This window comes from Esox lucius, chromosome 14 (genome assembly GCF_011004845.1).
Source record: "Esox lucius isolate fEsoLuc1 chromosome 14, fEsoLuc1.pri, whole genome shotgun sequence".
NCBI lineage: Eukaryota > Metazoa > Chordata > Actinopteri > Esociformes > Esocidae > Esox > Esox lucius.
This window is the reverse complement of record NC_047582.1, coordinates 17,582,148-17,600,158: the sequence shown is the minus strand read 5'-3', so window position 1 is coordinate 17,600,158 and position 18,011 is coordinate 17,582,148. Positions and strand designations below refer to the sequence as shown.

At 39.5% G+C, this 18,011-nt stretch overlaps 2 protein-coding genes across 3 annotated transcripts in view; one reads left to right on the top strand and one right to left on the bottom strand.

Moving 5' to 3' along the window:
• The window catches only part of LOC105014997 (astrotactin-2), a 410,989-nt gene that overhangs the window by 79,001 nt on the left and 313,977 nt on the right, over positions 1-18,011 (bottom strand). For both annotated transcript variants that reach the window (XM_020053557.3, XM_034296748.1), the window contains exons 15-16: positions 16,663-16,767; positions 13,658-13,837 (exon numbers count right to left, since the gene is read on the bottom strand). In XM_020053557.3, the coding sequence (XP_019909116.1) occupies positions 13,658-13,837; positions 16,663-16,767 (285 nt within the window). The remainder of the gene's footprint in view (positions 1-13,657; positions 13,838-16,662; positions 16,768-18,011) is intronic.
• trim32 (tripartite motif containing 32) lies at positions 1,148-13,155 on the top strand. Its single transcript, XM_010877767.4, has 2 exons — positions 1,148-1,257; positions 9,800-13,155. Exon 2 carries the CDS (start codon positions 9,808-9,810, stop codon positions 11,860-11,862), a length of 2,055 nt encoding a protein of 684 aa, XP_010876069.1. The 5' UTR covers positions 1,148-1,257; positions 9,800-9,807; the 3' UTR covers positions 11,863-13,155.

The window sequence follows — 18,011 nt, the reverse complement described above, 5'->3', positions numbered from 1 at the left end:
TTGTAGCAGGTGCTCATTAATCCCTCATTTTAATTTACCTTCCAGTTATCAGTAGATAAACATTATGATTCCATAATAAATGTACCTTTTGAATATTAAATGAATTAAAACGAAACTTTTAACTGATATGAATGTGAAGGTATTTAATGTTTTCCCCATAACTGCAATTTTGATACACACGATGTTTGCTATAGCTTGCTAAACATTGATTTTGTAATGATTAGACCGTTTCTGACATCTAGTGGCCAGGTTAAAGTATTATCTTTAAACAGTGGTGGAAAGGGGTGAACTCAAGAAAACACATCTTAAAAAGCATTTTATTTCTTTATTTATTTTTGCCCGGCTGATTACAAACGAAAAAATTAAGTAGTGTTTATTTTTCATGGTGACCGGCAATCAGAGGTTGTACACCTTTTATTCATATGCACCACCATACATATGTTGCAACAGCTGCACACAGTCATCTGCCCATGCTGGTATGTTTGTAGGCTTACTGTCAGAGATCAATGTCTTTCAAATTTCAAAGAATAGTATGTTTTCTTACTGTATATATTTGTGCGTACAAGAATATTGTATATATTGTTACAAGTTTAAGAGGATTATGTTACATACAGCTCCGGAAAAAATTAAGAGACCAATGCACCTTTTTCTTTTCTTTCCAAAAAAGTCGAAAAATAAGGTTTTGAGTGCGGAACAGAAGGGTTAAAATTAAGAGACCACTGCAAATTGAACTCTTCTGCTCTTCACTCAAAACCTTCCTTTTCGACTTTCTTTGGTAAGGAAAGAAAAAGGTGCAGTGGTCTCTTAATTTTTTTCCGGAGCTGTATAATGCCAGTCTTCAATTTCTCTCAAATGACTCACATTTATTCATGATAAATACTGGAGTCATTTTAACAACACAAATCTATAGTATTATTAGAGTAATTTCCAACATTCAAAAAGGAGGAATGCACACATGTAAGTGCTAAAACAAGAGATAGTGTGTTGTAGAAATAAAACATCATACAATTGTATACAATACCCTAACCCTAACCCTTTTGCAAAAATAACCTAATAAATTAATACATACATTTTGCAGACCTACTGCAATAAACTGCCAACCAATTCGCGACTGTCTACCAGCTGCAGATGCATGAGCCAATGAAAATAGATGCGGTGGGGAAAAGTGTTTGCTGGCGTTACGTCTGCGTCGCAGTCTCGCTATAGAAGCAGTAGCAGCAACACCACACAACAGACAGACCTGATATTCAAACTAAGGTAAGATATTATGCAAGATCAAGATGTCAACTGAATAAACGTAGATCGTTATGATAAGTTTTGCTTGACTTCAACATCATTCTTACCAGGCTGCCCCAAAGTAAAAGTCACATCGCGATTTGGGGAGGCCTGCACTGTCCAAACGGGCTAGCATTAGCTCGTGCTAGGATCAACGCAGCACCATGTAACGACATGATCCGTTATTCAATTTATATATATATTTGCTTTGGCAAAAACTGTGCAGAGATGCGTCATCTCAAAATGGAGATGCGGTTATCATTTGCAATGAACTTGTGGTGACCGCTTGATTAATCAGTGTTATGCTAATGTTAACTAGCTAACAACAGTTAACATCTAGTTGATATTGACAGCAATACCAATAGCGTCATTGAAGGGTATGCATGTCCAATGGAAAGGTACTTAAAACCCTAATACACCGAACTGCATGTCTGCTTAAAAGGGTAATTAATTCCTATGACATACAACCCCTTTTCCAAAAATGTCGGGACGCTGTATATAATGCATAAAACAATGCAATGATGTGCAAATTATTTCTCTATATTTAATTGCAAATAGTACAAAGACACCATATCAAATGTTGAAACTGAGAAATGTTATTGTTTTTGGAAAAATACATACCCATTTTTATTTTGATGCCAGCTTTTCAAAAAAGTTGGGACAGGGGCATGTTTACCACTGTTCAACTTTTCTTTTAACAATACTCTGTTAGTGCTGGTAACTGAGGACAATTGCTGTAGTTTTGAAAGTGAACCCATTCTTGCTTGATACAGGATTTCAGCTGCTCAACAGTTCGGGGTGTCCTTTGTCATTTTTTTCGTTTCATAATGCAGGCAGGCCAGTTTATCACACACTCGTTTACTATGGGGCCATGCTGTTGTAATGCATGCAGAATGTGGTTTGGCATTTTCTTGCTGAAATAAGCAAGGCCTTCCCTGAAAAAGCCGGTGTCTGGATGGTAGCTTATGTTGCACCAAAACCTGTATATATTGTTCAGCATTAATGATGTCTTCACAGTTGTGCAAGTCACCCATGCCATGTGCACCAATGCAACCCCATACCATCACGGATGCTGGCTTTTGAACTGTGCGCTGAGTATCCCTCTCCTCTTTAGTCTGGAGGACGCGGCGTCCGTGATTCACAAAAATAATTTCACATTTTGCTTTGACAGGACAGTTTTTCACTTCACCTCAGTCCATCTTAAAGGATCTCGGCCCCAGTGACAGTTCTGGATATTGTTTATGGTTTCTTCTTTGAATAGAAGAGTTTTAACTTGCATTTGTGGATGCTGCGATGTGCTGTGTTCACAGACAATGATTTTCGGAGGTGTTCCTGAGCCCATGCAGTGATGTCCACTACATAATCATGTCTGTTTTTAATGCATTGCTGCCTGAGGGTGAGAAGATCACGTGCTACAATACAGAACAATAATCTCAATCATATTCATGGGTAAAAGCCTTCAGATATTCTTGAGATATAATGTTGTTCAGGGATGTCACTAGAGATTCATGGACAGGGGGGCTACGCCTCTTTAAGGGGATCAGGGCTTACTCCCCCAGGATTTTTTTTAAGATCCCCATATGTCTTTTCATCATGTATTTTTAGATTAACAACGGGTGTAAAATCTATTAAAATAGGTTATTTCTGGTCAAGGTTGGCTAAAAGTATACCTGTCTCAGTTTGTGTTAGATACTGATCTGTTATGACTTACTTAAATTCTATCCAAATAAAGAAATGAAAGTCCACTTTGTTCTCATCCATCCAAAACCAACAAAAGGCACAACAATGGCTGTACTATGCTGCCAAAATACTTTTTGGATTTTATTTTGAGAGAGATTTGTTTGGGATTCACAAGTGTTCCATTAATAAATGTTCTGTTGCCTACTTTGAATTTCATAAAAAAATGTGATGGTAGGGTAAAAGTTGCATTTGGCACTATACAGAATTGATCAGACTACCAGCAGACCCTGTGTTTTCATCCCGGTTCAATTTCCTTCTCTAACTTGACCATCTTTCTCTCTTAAATGTTAACCCACACATAGTTTTATAGCCGTCACACAACTATAAATACATACACACTCTGTCATACCATGAATGACAAAATGTATTCAACAGAATAGTTGTTACATGACCTTTTCATATAAATTAATGTGCACTACACAGAAAAATTTATAACATTGTGACACGAGCTGTAAAGCCACCATGACTGATTCTAAAGACAAACTCTCTAACCACTGCACCACTGGGTAAATGAACATCTACATACATGTTCTGTCTCTAAACGTGATTTCTTTGAATCACTTCAAAACAGATTTAGCCATTAGCCTATTCATCTTGGAATAAAGTAATAAAAAAAATTATTATCCAAAAAAAAAAACTTTTAATAACCATATATCCCTTATTCTGAATAGAAAATGTTGAAATACGTTGAAGACTTCAAACCCAAACAAACATGTTTCTGTGAAACACGCACGTTTTTGCAGCTGTGTTTTGCTGAAACCAAAGAATTTAACATAACTGATCTTGTAGACCCCCTATGATCAGCATATCCAACAGCAATTTTGAAATGCATCTTCTTGTACCGTGTAATCATTTGTTCAAGTCATTTATGTTTTTGTTTATTAGTGGCGTAAAAATTTTTGCTAGTCATTAATTGTCATTTTTAAGATTTCAGTTGAAATATTAATATTTACATGTAGTTGGTTAGCGACATACCTAAAAAATGACTTATCGGCTTATAATTACCAAACCCAATTATCGGCCACCTAACTATTTTGTTGAATTACATTATAAATCCATTTGGCTTACGATCTTCTCTGAAGTGTCTACTAGAAAGCTGTAGCTAGCTTTCTTGCTTTCCAGAAAAGAAAACCAGACTGACCACTGAACTTGTCTAAAACAATTTCCATACATTACATTTTTTCAATCTTGTCATTGTCATAGGCTAGCTGAAAGGGTTTATTTATTATCAAAACCTACCATTGTTTTCCAGTGCATTTATATTTTTAACTTGAGAGGACTCAGACCACCAGAAAAGGCTGATAATAGGGAGACGTTAGCTACTATTTACAGAAGGGAGCTTGCTTCAGAGCCCTGCTAAAAGTCCTAGCGATGTCCCTGGTTTTGAATGAGTAGGCACATTTTTATAATAAATATAGCTTCTGTCCTAGCTCATGTGTAGCTTCGACCTTATGGATCTATGGCTACATAACCTTTGGATGTAGAGCCAGCTGCTATGACCACTGAGCTATGTCGAGACCCCTCCATGTTGATTGAATACAGGTGCAACTGTATTATCAGTGTATATAGTCCAGCAATCAGTTAATTTAATAATTGGTATTGGCCGATTGCTGTAAAAAAGCTGATTTCAAACTAATACTTTTTAGTATGATGCATTCTTTTGCTTGAGTCCTATTGATTTATGGTTATAATTTATTCTCTGTTGCATTGAGAAAAGCATTTTTAAATGTAGTCTATTTTATGCCAAGGTACCCAGCATTTTCTGCTGCATTGATTTTAAACATTACCCCCAGGTAAAAAATATAATTTAAAAAGAATATACACAAATCTAGACTAGTTTCATTAGATACATGAATCGCATGTGCTTGGTATATACATAATCTGGCGGGGTACAAAACTGTTCTTATGGATATTGAGCTTGTGCTGTTTGCATGCACAACTTGAGAAACACTGAGCATGCTAGCCTCGAGCCAGACAATTACTCCACCACTCTATGCAGACCAGCTGTGCGAAAAACATTTGTGCACCAAAGTTGGAGAGACTACCTCAGTCACTGGAGAACCTTACATTCAAGGAAGTGGCAGTTTGTTTGCCAGTTACACAGGGATAGAAACATAGATATTAGGCAAAGCAAGCTTAGTTAGCATTACTATTTTACCAAACTAGCTAGTCATTCATACAATGTCAGGTGCAAGACAAATGTGCCTGTTTTTTATTTGATTCTTTTTCTCTCCTGATTCTTTTTTTTTTTTCAAAAAAATAAGCCCTAGCAACAAAAGAGAGTGTCTCAATTAAATTAGGTTCTTTACTTTAGCTATTACTGTGCTGGCTAAACACTGGAAGACTTGTTGTTATACAAGGAGCTATGAACCTCAGTGACCTTATTCATTTCAAGAAAATCATATTTAAAAGGCAATGCACAATAAGTTGTTATAATAACAAGTGTATACCTTACTTTACTAGGCAAGGATGTGGGTGAGTATTGATAGTGACATAGGATGAAGGATATAATGGAACAGTGGATAATGCAGAGGAAATAGACCACAGGCAGTGACCATAGGCAACCTGGATTTGTTCCATATGCATTTTTTGTTTTATCTGTAGTAATGTAAAAGCTGCAGATCACTCTTATTTCAGTTATAAAGCACAAATTGTTTATTGTTCAATTTATTTATTGTATTGTTCTTAATGATTCAATACATTTTTGAGGATATTTGAGAGACAGGATATTTGTGCACAAAATGTAGGCTTTCATTTTGCTAGGTCTAGTTCAGAATTCTTATGAGAATAAAGCCATTCTGCTGGTTTGCAGGTAAAAAATATTTTATTCATAAATTAATTTTACTTTTCATATAGTTATAAGAAGGAACTTTTTGTAGTCTATCGGTAGTCAGCAACATCAGGAGAAACACTGGGAGTAGTGTTAGTAGCTGAATCTGGGAAGGACAGCAGTTGTAGTGAATCAAGTTGGGAACAGGTTTTTATGTCAATACCTACAGTAGCAGTCAAATGTTTGAACATACTCAAGTGAATCGGCATGTCCAAACTTATTACTGGTACAGTATTTTGATTTTTTTTTAATGTATTTAATCAAACAGTGTCTTTTTATGGAGAAATGAATTACATTTTAAATTTTGACTAGTCGAGAGATCAACTGCTTCCCACATGGCATGATGTAGTCTACATAATGTGTTAGTTTTTTATGCCAAAAAACAAGTGTGTGTTTGTGCGTAGTGCGTGTACGTTGACGTTTGCCATCAGTCTAGTCGTATGGCAAATAACAGAGACGAAGTAAAACCCAAACAAAAAATTGTCAGTGGGGTGAGAAGGGCTGTCATAAGTGGAAATGTTGTGATTCTTGAAACGAAGTTGCCAACTGGCCACGTGACACTTGCCCTGCTATTTTGAAGCATGACGGTAAAACAACTGGCATCCCCTTTGTTCAATGCCAACTTGAGCAAAGATGCAACGGCCACTTCACAACGATATTGGATAGTCAGCAAAGAACAACATGGTTTCTTTCTTTCCCATGATATTAACTGTCCATAATTATATCAGGTATCTCAGACATTGGTCTATTTCTGTTGGAAAAATATTGAGCCGTTCATCTACTCAAAGGTTAAGTAGTATAGTGAAAATGGGAGAACGGTGGATAAAATGTTCCTTCACAACTCCTCTGCAATGTTTTGATTGTAGTGTTATGAGAGTTAACTTTTTCTAGCAAGTTCTTACCAAACTATTATTGTTGCTGAAGTTCAGTGGTTGTGGTCGATGTTTGGACTAAAGTTCCAGACAGAAGAGTTAACCTGCTAAGACAGTCATTTTGCTGGTTAGATCGAGTACTTCCAAAATAGTTAACAGGTTTGGACAGTACTAAAATATGTGACCTTGTGCTTTATGTCCTACTGACACGGCTTTTGTGGATGCCTTACCTAAATATGTTTACTTTTGGATTGGCTTGGTTGTGAATATGAGTTTTGGGAAGCTGGTATGTGCTAGAACAACTGTGAGACTAATATTAGTCTTTTGGCTACTACTGATGCCAGAACCAAATAGACTATTGCTGGCAACATGTTTTGATATATTTCATGCAGTCAGCTGGGCACTGGTATTATTTCCACTTTATGTTAATAATCAGCCAACATACAACCAAACTGTAGAAAAATCTGGCTTATTGTAGTACAAGGCAATTGACAGTAGACAAAGGGCATAGAACAGTATTCATTCATCCTGCTCACTTGCACACCAGCAAAACTCAATTTGTTTGCATCATTTCATAAATGCAAAAACATCAAAGAAACAGTACACCTTCATCACAACAGATTTTAAAATGGCATGAAAGGACACTTGTTTCACAACCATGGCTAGCCAGTGTTAACAACCAATACATACCTATTAATGCCACTCATGTAAAGTCTTCAAATGCTGACACAAAAATCTAAAAAAACACCTGTAGCTAAATTCAAGTGGGTATTTGGAACCACTAAAATGGGCCACGCCTCTACATCTGATGCAAATAGCTTTATAATATAGGCCTAGCAGGGCTTCCTTGATGCTATTGACTACAGTGACTTCATCTAAAGCCAGTCATACATATTCTGTTCCAAACCAGGTTTAAAGACTGTGTTTGTTTGTTTTCAGGCAAAGACCTGACGTCAAATTTAACAGAAGCAATTGGACCTGGGGTTATAAGGCCTCAATGTCATGGGCATGAGTAGTGCTTAGTCTTCAGATGGTTTAGACTGGTTTAGAGTCTTTTAGATTGGGTAAAATCAGCTGATATTATATATAATACATATTTTTAATCTAAGTAGAATTTTCTTTTACCCCAAGTCTGATACAGCGACACTTCTTTCTTGTTAAAACGGCTGTTGTTGTTGTTGTGTATGATTACTTTTCAGATATCTTTGAAAAATAGGACCGATCAACAGGAATGACTAGCAAAACAAAAGATGAATGGTCCGGACAGAACTTACATTTTATTGCCCTTCTGTGAACTGAAATCCCCTTGTAAGTTGACTAAGCATGAACTCTTCTCCAAAGAAGAGTGGGCTAAAACTGCAAGATACAAGTGTGCCAGGTTGGAGACATGACCAAATAGATATACTGCTGTAATCCAAGTAAAAAATGCTTCCACAAAGTATTGCTTGTGTGGTGTACACTTATACAACCAGATAAATTCAGGGGAAGAAACTGTGAAAAACAGTTCATTTGTCTTAACTGAGGCCTTTACATAAACAAAAACAGGCTTTTGAAGGAGCATGGTAGAATCCTGCCTGTTTACAAGACTGAATTAAAACAATAACACGACTTATCTCCTTCTCTTCCCTTACTGAGCAAGACCGGAATAGTATTTGCTTGTCCATTGTGGTTTGTGATAGTACTGCGAGAGTCTAAAGCAAGAATGAGGAGACTACTAGTCAATGAAAATAGACTGACCTGCAAGAAAGTTTTAATGGAGAATATCTCAGGCACTCGCAATTTTTTTAAAAACATTAAAGTGGCAGAATCCTACCTCTAAACAACAACATGACTTGTCTCTTCCTCGTTTTCCTTTACCGAACGAGACCTGAATTTGTACTAGCTAGTCAAAGGTGGATTTGGCTGGGAAGGATAATACTAGAAGTGTCTAAGGCGAGATTACAAGTCAATGCAAACGTATAGACTGACTGGCTAGGAAGTTTCAATGGGGAATATCTCAGGCACTTAGATACATATAGTAAAACAAGAAACCACGCAAGCCTAGTTCAGCCAGCCCGCAATAGAAAATATAGCCACTTCAAGATTCGAATCCGGGTTGCTCATGTGAAAGGCTGTGTCTTTCTCACTACACCACAGAGCTGTACAGTTTCAAGATGTCAGTATAGTCTCTATTCTTAACAAATCCTCTTTTGCCACTGGCCATTTTAATCGTTAATTGGCCATTCGTGAATGACATTGATACAGAAACGTGGGTGGGTGGGTCAGTTGGTCGGTCGCATTAGCAGCCCATACATCTTTTTTGTTGTTATTTCATTTACTCTACTGACACTACTGAATGTGACAGCCCATTTGCTGTTCACTTCCTGTAGCAGTACCTCCACTTCAGAACTACTGAAGGCCTTTTTCATTTCCAGTCCTTTTTATTTTGGTTTGGGCATTCTTGACAGCGAAATTTTTCTTTTGAATTTGTGTGTGTGATTTCTGTTTGCACATGACCCTGCAGTCTCATGCCCTTTTATGGGGATTGGCAGGGTGTTTACCTATGCTAACTGGCATGCACTTTTAATTAATGATGACAATGGGATTCATCATTATAAAAACATAGGTTCCAACAATTCTGCATTTTAAGAACACGTCATGAATCTAACATAGACTTTTCTTAGGAGCTTTCTCAAGATCACATTTTAAGAAAAAACTAAAGATATTGGTGAATGAGGCCTATTATTTTAAATATTAAATTAAAACATTGACTGTAGATGTATCCTGGTCATTTTTGCTAGTATGAATGCTAGTAGTACAGTAAGTCTTACATATTGCCCCTTTAACTGCAAATTTCGTCTGGTAATTTATGCTTGTATTTATGCTAGTAGTAAAAATCTTATGTATCTACAAAGTATGTTGAGTGACTATTCTGTTTATACAGTGTGAGGGATTATGAACATTACTGTCTAAGACCTCCACTGTACTGTCCCCAACAAAAGAACAAAGTATGAAAAGGGTGCTTGAAGTTTTTTAAATGTATTTTTTTTTTTGTTTTTAATTCTGGTAATAATGTGTTTTTTAATCCATATTATTCATTCAGGTGTGAACATGATGACGGTAGCTTCACCGACTCTGGAACCGGACCTACTCCGGGAAGTCCTTGAGTGCCCCATCTGCCTGGAGACTTACAACCAGGAGCAGCTGCGTCCCAAGCTTCTGCAGTGTGGCCACACTGTGTGCACACAGTGCCTGGAGAAACTGCTGGCTAGCACCATCAACGGTGTGCGCTGCCCCTTTTGCAGCAGGGTGTCCCGCATGAGCAGCATCACCCAGCTGGCAGACAACCTCACTGTGCTCAAGATCCTGGACTGTGCCAACTCCTGCACAAACTCTGACGCACTCATGTGTAAATCCTGCCGGAACCGCCTCCCTCGACAGTACTGCCTGGACTGCAGTACAGTACTCTGCAACCTCTGCAAAGGTGAGGGACACCAACAGCAGGGCCATGCTGTTCAGCCCATTCGGATGGCTGCTGAGCAGCGTCGGAAAGATCTGGGCAATAAGCTGTTGTCCCTCCGTGAAGCTATAGACCACATCCAGAAGAAGAAGGCGGCTATCGACAGTATGGCAAAGAATATGCGGGTCAAGTACCGAGCTGTGCAACAGGAGTATGGCCGGGCTGAGCTGCGTCTGCAGGAGGAGCTTGGCCGCCAGCGGCGGACTTTCGCCGCGTCCCTGGCTGAGGTGGAAAAGCTGAACGGACAGATCCTGGAGGAGCAGACGTACCTGCTGAACTTGGCCGAGGTGCAGGTTATATCCCGCTGTGAATACCTCACCATACAGGTGAAGCAGAGCGACATAGCCTTGCTGGAGGAGGACGGAACAGGCAGCGTTGAGGAGGAGCTGGACCTGAGCAGCCTTGACCTGCCTACACTGCTCAAACTCCAGGACCCCGAGCTTGTTATGATAGAACAGCCAGAGTCCCTGGGCGTGGCCCAGCTAACCACCAAGCCTTGCACCATGAATGCTGATGAGGAGGAAGGGCTGCTGGAGTTTGGAGTTGTGTCTGGTGGTGGTGCCATGTGTGGGAAGGTGAGGGCTGCAGGGCCCCTGGATGTGTACAGAGACATTCACATGGTTATGTCTCTTGAAGAGGCTGTGTGTGCCTCACCAGGCAGCTTTAAGTCTAAGTCCATGGATGAAGGGGGACCCTCTTCGCCCGGTGGTGCCGTGGCCAAGACGGACCCTGGGCCACAGCACTGTCAATTTGTAAAGAAGATGGGTTGCAAAGGCAACCTGCCAGGGATGTTCAACCTGCCGGTTAGTATCTGTGTCACCCCGCAGGGCGAGGTCCTGGTGGCCGACCGGGGCAACTACCGCATCCAGATATTCAACCGCAAAGGATTCCAGAGGGAGATCCGCCGCAACCCCAGCAGCATAGACAACTTTGTGCTGAGCTTCTTGGGAGCTGACCTGCCCAACCTTATCCCACTGTCTATTGCCATTACTCCTCAGGGCCTCATCGGTGTCACTGACAACTATGACAACTCAGTCAAAGTGTACACTACTGATGGCCACTGTGTGGCCTGCCACAAGAACCAGCTAATCAAGCCCTGGGGTATTGCTGCATTGCCCTCGGGTCAGTTTGTTGTTTCAGATGTTGAGGGTGGCAAGCTCTGGTGCCTGGCAGTGGACCGCAATGTGGGTGTGGTCAACTACAACCGCCTATGCTCAGCTGTGCGGCCAAAGTTTGTGACATGCGACGCAGCTGGCACTGTTTACTTCACCCAAGGGTTGGGACTGAACATCGAGAACCGCCACAATGAGCATCACCTGGAGGGGGGCTTCTCCATCGGCTCAGTGGGTATGGACGGTCAGCTGGGCAAACAGCTTAGCCATTTCTTCTCGGAGACGGAGGACTTCCGTTGCATCACAGGCATGTGTGTGGATGCCAATGGGGACCTGCTGGTGACTGACAGCGGCAGGAAGGAGATCCTGCAATTCCCCAAAGAGGGAGGCTTCAATGTGCTCATCCAGGAGGGACTGACCTGCCCTGTGGGCGTTGCCGTCACGCAAAAAGGACAGCTGATGGTGTTGGACTGCTGGGACCACTGTGTGAAAGTCTACTCGTACCTACAAAGAAGACGTTCCTCCACCTGCTAGGGAAAGACACTACAAATCCAATAGTGTCCTTGTGTGTGAAGACAGTAGGAAACTGTCAATATGTCACTTTAATAATAATGGCTGCATTCCAAACAACTATTGTTCTTCCATGATCTGATCTCTGGTAATGTTTAGTTCATAATAAGCCACTATTTTATTCAATGACCCCAAGGAAGTGGAACTGGGTAGGAGCAAACTGGAACCAATACTGTATCTATATACCATTCACGCTGCCTCAGTGGAATTTATGGATCACTGCACTAAAGCCTGCAATAATGCATTAGTTGTTGTCACATTCGGGGTAGGGGAAACCATGTAAATCAACATGTGAAACTGTTATATGTCAAATGATATACTGTAAAACAAATGGCGTGTGACAGTTACTAAGCCAGCTAATGATGTGGTAAAAAATACAAAAATGAGAGTGTGAATTAGAATGCTTATTATATAATGTCTTTGGAGTTGCTAACTGGAGTTTTGTACTCCCACGGCCTCTGTCTTCAACCTGCCAATGAGTGAAGCCTACAAATCTAGGATCACTGCATCTTTCCTCAAGGCTAACTTTAACTACTACAAAAAATATTAAATTACCTTGGATCAGTTTCCAGGGGCACCTTCTTACTATTCTGTAACTTCCGACTACATATCCGTGGTTTGCATAACAATAAACCTTGTTTATTATTCTGAAGTGAAAAATAAACAAAATAAAATGAATAGATAAAATTCAGATGAGGTGTTATTTGTTCAGGGACTGTTGTTTATTTCTTACTATATTTGCTGATTAATTAAAGGATTTATGTGTTAGATTTCATGGACGGCTAACTTTGTTAATGCAACAGCCTGTCACTAGCAATTTCTATTTCAAACTTAACTGACATATTACTACATAGATTACAAACCTTACTTTTACATGATTTACAGTAAAAAAAAGACAACTTTGAAGACAAAAAAATCAAGTGTCCTTGTTTTAATGTGATGATCAACAAGCCTGTTCGGCTCTCTCTCAGAACGGTGATTGTTCAATAGACTTAACTGGAGGTTATCTGTCTATGTATTTCATTACATTTAATAGCCTATTTCCTCTTTGTAGGTTATTTGTAAATATTGGGTCCTCTCTTCTTTTTCTGTGTTTAGCAAACCTTGGTGTCTTTAAGACGTTTTGCCTTTTGTGGGAGGCTGTAACTTTAAAATATGTAACTATCACATTAGATGAGTTTCTGTGTAATGTGTGTCGCAATTTCATGTTTGTAATGTTGATTACCTATTAAGTGCAATAAATCCATCATTGATAAATATCTGCATGTTGTGTGTTTTCCAGTCAATAGGCTGTAGGAAGAGCACTGACTTTGCTGGCATAAAAAATGAAGAAAAACAATAACCACTTTGTACTATACCTATGGTGAATGTTTTTGAATTATCTACAGTGCAGCAAAGGAATTTGTCTTATTAAGAATTTATTAAATATTAACTGTCCCATATCCACTGGGAGTTGCTGTGAAGAAGCAGGTCCTTCCGAGTTGGGGGAGAAAAATGGAAATTCAAGGCAGGAATGAATGGTATTCTCTTTGATTTATCTTAGTGTCTTGTGCCAGTTACAAGATAAGGAATCATGTACATGTCCTCTGTGAATCATATTTCTATCTGCATCGTCCTGAATGTTATATAGTACCCATTGGAATTGTCCCTTTTTCTATAGAATTTAATAGACCAATTATTTGTATTGATAGTGCGCTATACAGGTCATTGATTACAGCAGTATTTGGGACACATGCATTTTCCCCTTCACCTTGCTCACCTTTCTGGTACTGTAGCCAGAGCTGTTGCTGGGCTTTCTTGTTGGGGAAGTAGATGGTACAGCTGAGCTCAGAACCATAGAGGGCCTCGGACACGTAATGGCTGCCGTACTGCTGGATGAAGGACAGCAGCTGCTCCCTGGTGCTCTCTAAAGTAAGGGTCTTAAGATCCTTCGAGAAGCCTCGGAAAAGAATAGAGAAGTGTGAAATAATGTGAAATTAATTAGTCATATTTCAGGGAAACTGACATATATAGTATACTGCATGTGTTTTCCCTCTGTTTTCAGAACAGTAAGATTTTCAGGCAGTTGTGAACTACTACTGTAAAATACAAAAATATATTTTCAAAAGTATCTCAATGTAATGGAAAAGGTTACAGTTAATTATTTATAACTAATGATGAAAAACATTCTTATGAACCAAGTCTAAGAAGTATCTTCCCATTGACACACAGCACATTCAGAAAGTATTCAGACCCCTTCTCCAGATACTGTAGTATTATGGACTTTATGCACATAAATCTACACATAAGACCAGTTTTGTAGACACCAATGAAGCCTAGTCCTAATTTAGCACAGTCCCAGCCAAGGGCGTAGGAGTGAGTATCAAATTGGGGGAGACACATTTAAAATGTTGGCAAAATTTTAATTATTATTGTGTGGGGGGGCAATTTATCTGCTTCTAACATTGGGGGGGACATGTCCATGCTCCTACTTGGTCCTAGTGTCTGTGAAACCGGTACATAATGAAACGAGAAGAGACATTTAAAGAAATGTTTACCAATTTATTGTAAAGAAAAACAGAAATATCTCATGAACATACACCGTTCAAAGGTTTGGGGTCACTTGTTTTCCATGAAAACATACATGAAATGAGTTTGAATAGGAAATATAACAAAATTAAAAGGAAATATAGTGATTGACAAGGTTAAAGATTTTTTATAGAAATAATAATTCAAACTTCAATCATTGCTTTGGTTAAAGAATCCTCCATTTGCAGCAATTTCAATTTGTTGAGGTAATCTGAAGAGATTTCACCCCATGTTTTCTGAAGCACCTCCCACAAGTTGGATTGACTTGATGGGCACTTCTTACGTACCATACGGTCAAGCTAATCCCACAACAGCTCAATAGGGTTGAGATGCTGGCCACACCATTATAGACAGAATACCAGCTGCCTGCTGCTTCCCTAAATAGTTCTTGCATAGTCAGGAGCTGTGCTTTGGGTCATTGTCCTGTTGTAGGAGGAAATTGGCTCCATATCAAGCGCCATCCACAGGGTATGGCATGGCGTGGCAAAATGGAGTGATAGCCTTCCTTCTTCAATATCCCTTTTACTCAAGATCCCTTTTACCAGTATCCCACTTTATCACCACCAAAGCACCCCCAGACCATCACATTGGCTCCATCCTACTTGACAGATGTCGCCAAATGCTCCTCCAATAACATTTCATTTGGTCTGCATCACACAAATGTTTTTCATTGTGATCTGAACACATCAAACTTTGCCCAAAACACTTTATTTTCCAATGTTCCTCTATCCAGGGTCTATGTTCTTTGGCCCATCAAAAACCTTTCTTGAGAAAAAAATGTTTCTTTGGAACTCCTCCTAGAAGGCCAGCATCCCAGTGCCACCTCTTCACTGTTGATGTTGAGACTGGTGTTTTGTGGTTACTATTTAATGAAGCTGCCAGCTGAAGACCTGTAAGGCATCTGTTTCTCAAACTGGACACTCTCATGCGTTTTTCCTCTTGCTCAGCTGGGCAACGGGGCCCCCCACTCCTCAACAGTTTTCAGCTGTGCTAATATAAGGGTTTACTTATGATCACATAGCCTTTAAAAATTATAAACTTGGATTAGCAAACACTACATGCTATTGGAACACAGGACTGACTAAATGTTGCTGATAATGGGTCTCTCTATGCTTATGTAGATATTCCATAAAAAATCTGCCATTTCCAGCTACAATTGTCATTTCCAAAATGAATAATGTCTACACTGTATTTATCTTAATGATCCAAAAAAGAATTGTCCCTTAAGATAACATCAAATTGATCATAAATGCTGTGTACTTTTCTTTCAAAATGTAATTTTTGAAAGAAAGGTAAAGTTTTTGTCCATTAAGATTACATCAAATTGTTATCTTAATGGACAAAACATTTATTTTCTTACGAAAACAAGGACATTTCTAAGTGACCCCAAACTTTTGAACGGTAGTGTAAATGTCATTGGAACTTTGATGGAGACTGAGTGCCAACGTCAGATGATATATCAATGGCATTGACAATAGATGTATTATTATTTTTTTATAAATACTTAATACAAATATATTTTTAAATACCTGGGGTAAATGCATAGCAGTGTATACTTAAGTGTAAGTCATCTCAAATACATGGCAACATTTATGGTTTTCTCTCTGTAAATTAGATTTTTATATTTGCTTATGTTGTCAAAAAATTGCTTAGATATATACTGTACACCAATTAGGCATAACATTATGATCACTGACAGGTGAAGTGAATTACACTGATAATCTTGTTATCATGGCACCTGTCAGTGGGTGGGATATATTAGGCAGCAAGTGAACCCTCTGTCCTCAAAGTTGATGTGTTAGAAACAGAAAAAATGGGCAAGCGCAAGGATCTGTGCGACTTCGACAAGGGCCAAATTGTAATGGCTAGACAACTGGGTCAGAGCGTCTCCAAAACTGCAGCCCTTGTAGGGTGTTCCCGGTCTGCAGTGGTCGAGACTGCAGTGGTCCAAGGAAGAAAAAGCGGTGAACCGGAGACAGGGTCATGGGCGGCCAAGGCTCATTGATGCATGTGGGGAGCGAAGGCTGGCGTGTGTGTTCCCATTGAACAAACAAGCTACTGTAGCTAAAATTGCTGAAAAAGTTAATGCTGTTACTGATAGAAAGGTGTCAGAACACACAGTGCATCGCTGACCAGTCAGGGTGCCCATGCTGACGAAAACGCCCACAAAGGGCACATGAGCATACTACTCCATACCTGTAGACAATGTGATGGCACTGAGCTTGACTTTGTACAGGTTGCTCCTCACTTTCCATTTCTGAACCATAGGGTAGCCCATAGCCTCATTGAATTGGGCATCACCTGCAATAAACATAAACATAGTTATCGATAACTGACACAATATCAGTAAGTCCATGTTTGTCATAAAGTATGAGCAGACAACTTCATTGTGCACCCAAAGTTATGGAACATTTTCATTTTGTTTATGGATAACCCCAAGTTCAGGCAATAGCTTTGACACAAATACTGTCAGTTTACAGTGCACCTTTTGTTTTCAACAGCACGAAAATTCTCACCGTGTGCAATCAATGGCAGACAGCTGCAGCTAGCTCTAATTGGATTTCCAGCTATATGGCAAAAGCAATCTCACCTCTGCAATTGCATTATCAAACTTTCATAAGGGCATGGAACAACACAGGGCTATTAGAAGCCAGGACCAAAACAAACACTGAATCCCCAACTTAAATCACTTATTTATCCCCAATGAGGTTTGGAGAGAAGTAGCAGACACTACCTGGATCTAGTTACAGGCCAACGCGGAGGAAAGTGCTGCAGCCAGTGGAGCTAATGGATGAATTAGGGAGCAGTCCTGAGGTGCACGTTCAAACCAACTGACAAAGTAATCTTAGCCCCCTGCAGGGGACATGCAGGGGAACATGTGGGGTGAAGTGTGTGTGTGAGCATGCACGCATACCTACCTGTGTGTGTGCTACTGAAAAAAAATTCAGAAAGAAATAGCATAGTAGCGCACATTTTGTTCTAAAATGGATTCCTCATTTACACATAATACCACATAATAAAACCAGACATTATACAAATACAAAAACCAGAAGTATCACATTGATATTACTATCAAGACCCTTTGCTATTACACTCAACATTGAGCTTCGGTGCATCCTGTTTCCATTGCTTGAGATATTTCTATAACTTGATTGGATTCCACCGCTTATATAAGGTCATACTCAAAACCAAGCCATGAGGTTGAAGGAATTGTTCGTAGAGCTCCAACTCCAGCTTTTTGCTGAGGCTCACTCAGTGGACTCCATCAATCTTAAATGCAAGAAGTTGGGAATCACCAACAATCTTCCTAGAGCTGGCCATCCGGCCAAACTGAGCAATCTGGGGAGAAATCGACATCTCTGTAGAGACCTGAAAATGGCTCTGCAGCAACGTTCCCAATCCAAGATTATAGAGCAAGGGAGGATATGCAGAGATGAATATGAGACACTCCACAAGCTTGAAGCATAAAAAAGATGTTTTTGCTTGGTTATTATCGGGTACTGTGTATATGTTGATGAGGGAAAAATCTATTTTATAAATTTTAG

Coding starts and splice junctions, on each gene's coding strand:
- trim32 (XM_010877767.4), top strand. CDS start 9,808: ATGATGACGGTAGCTTCACCGACTCTGGAACCGGACCTACTCCGGGAA.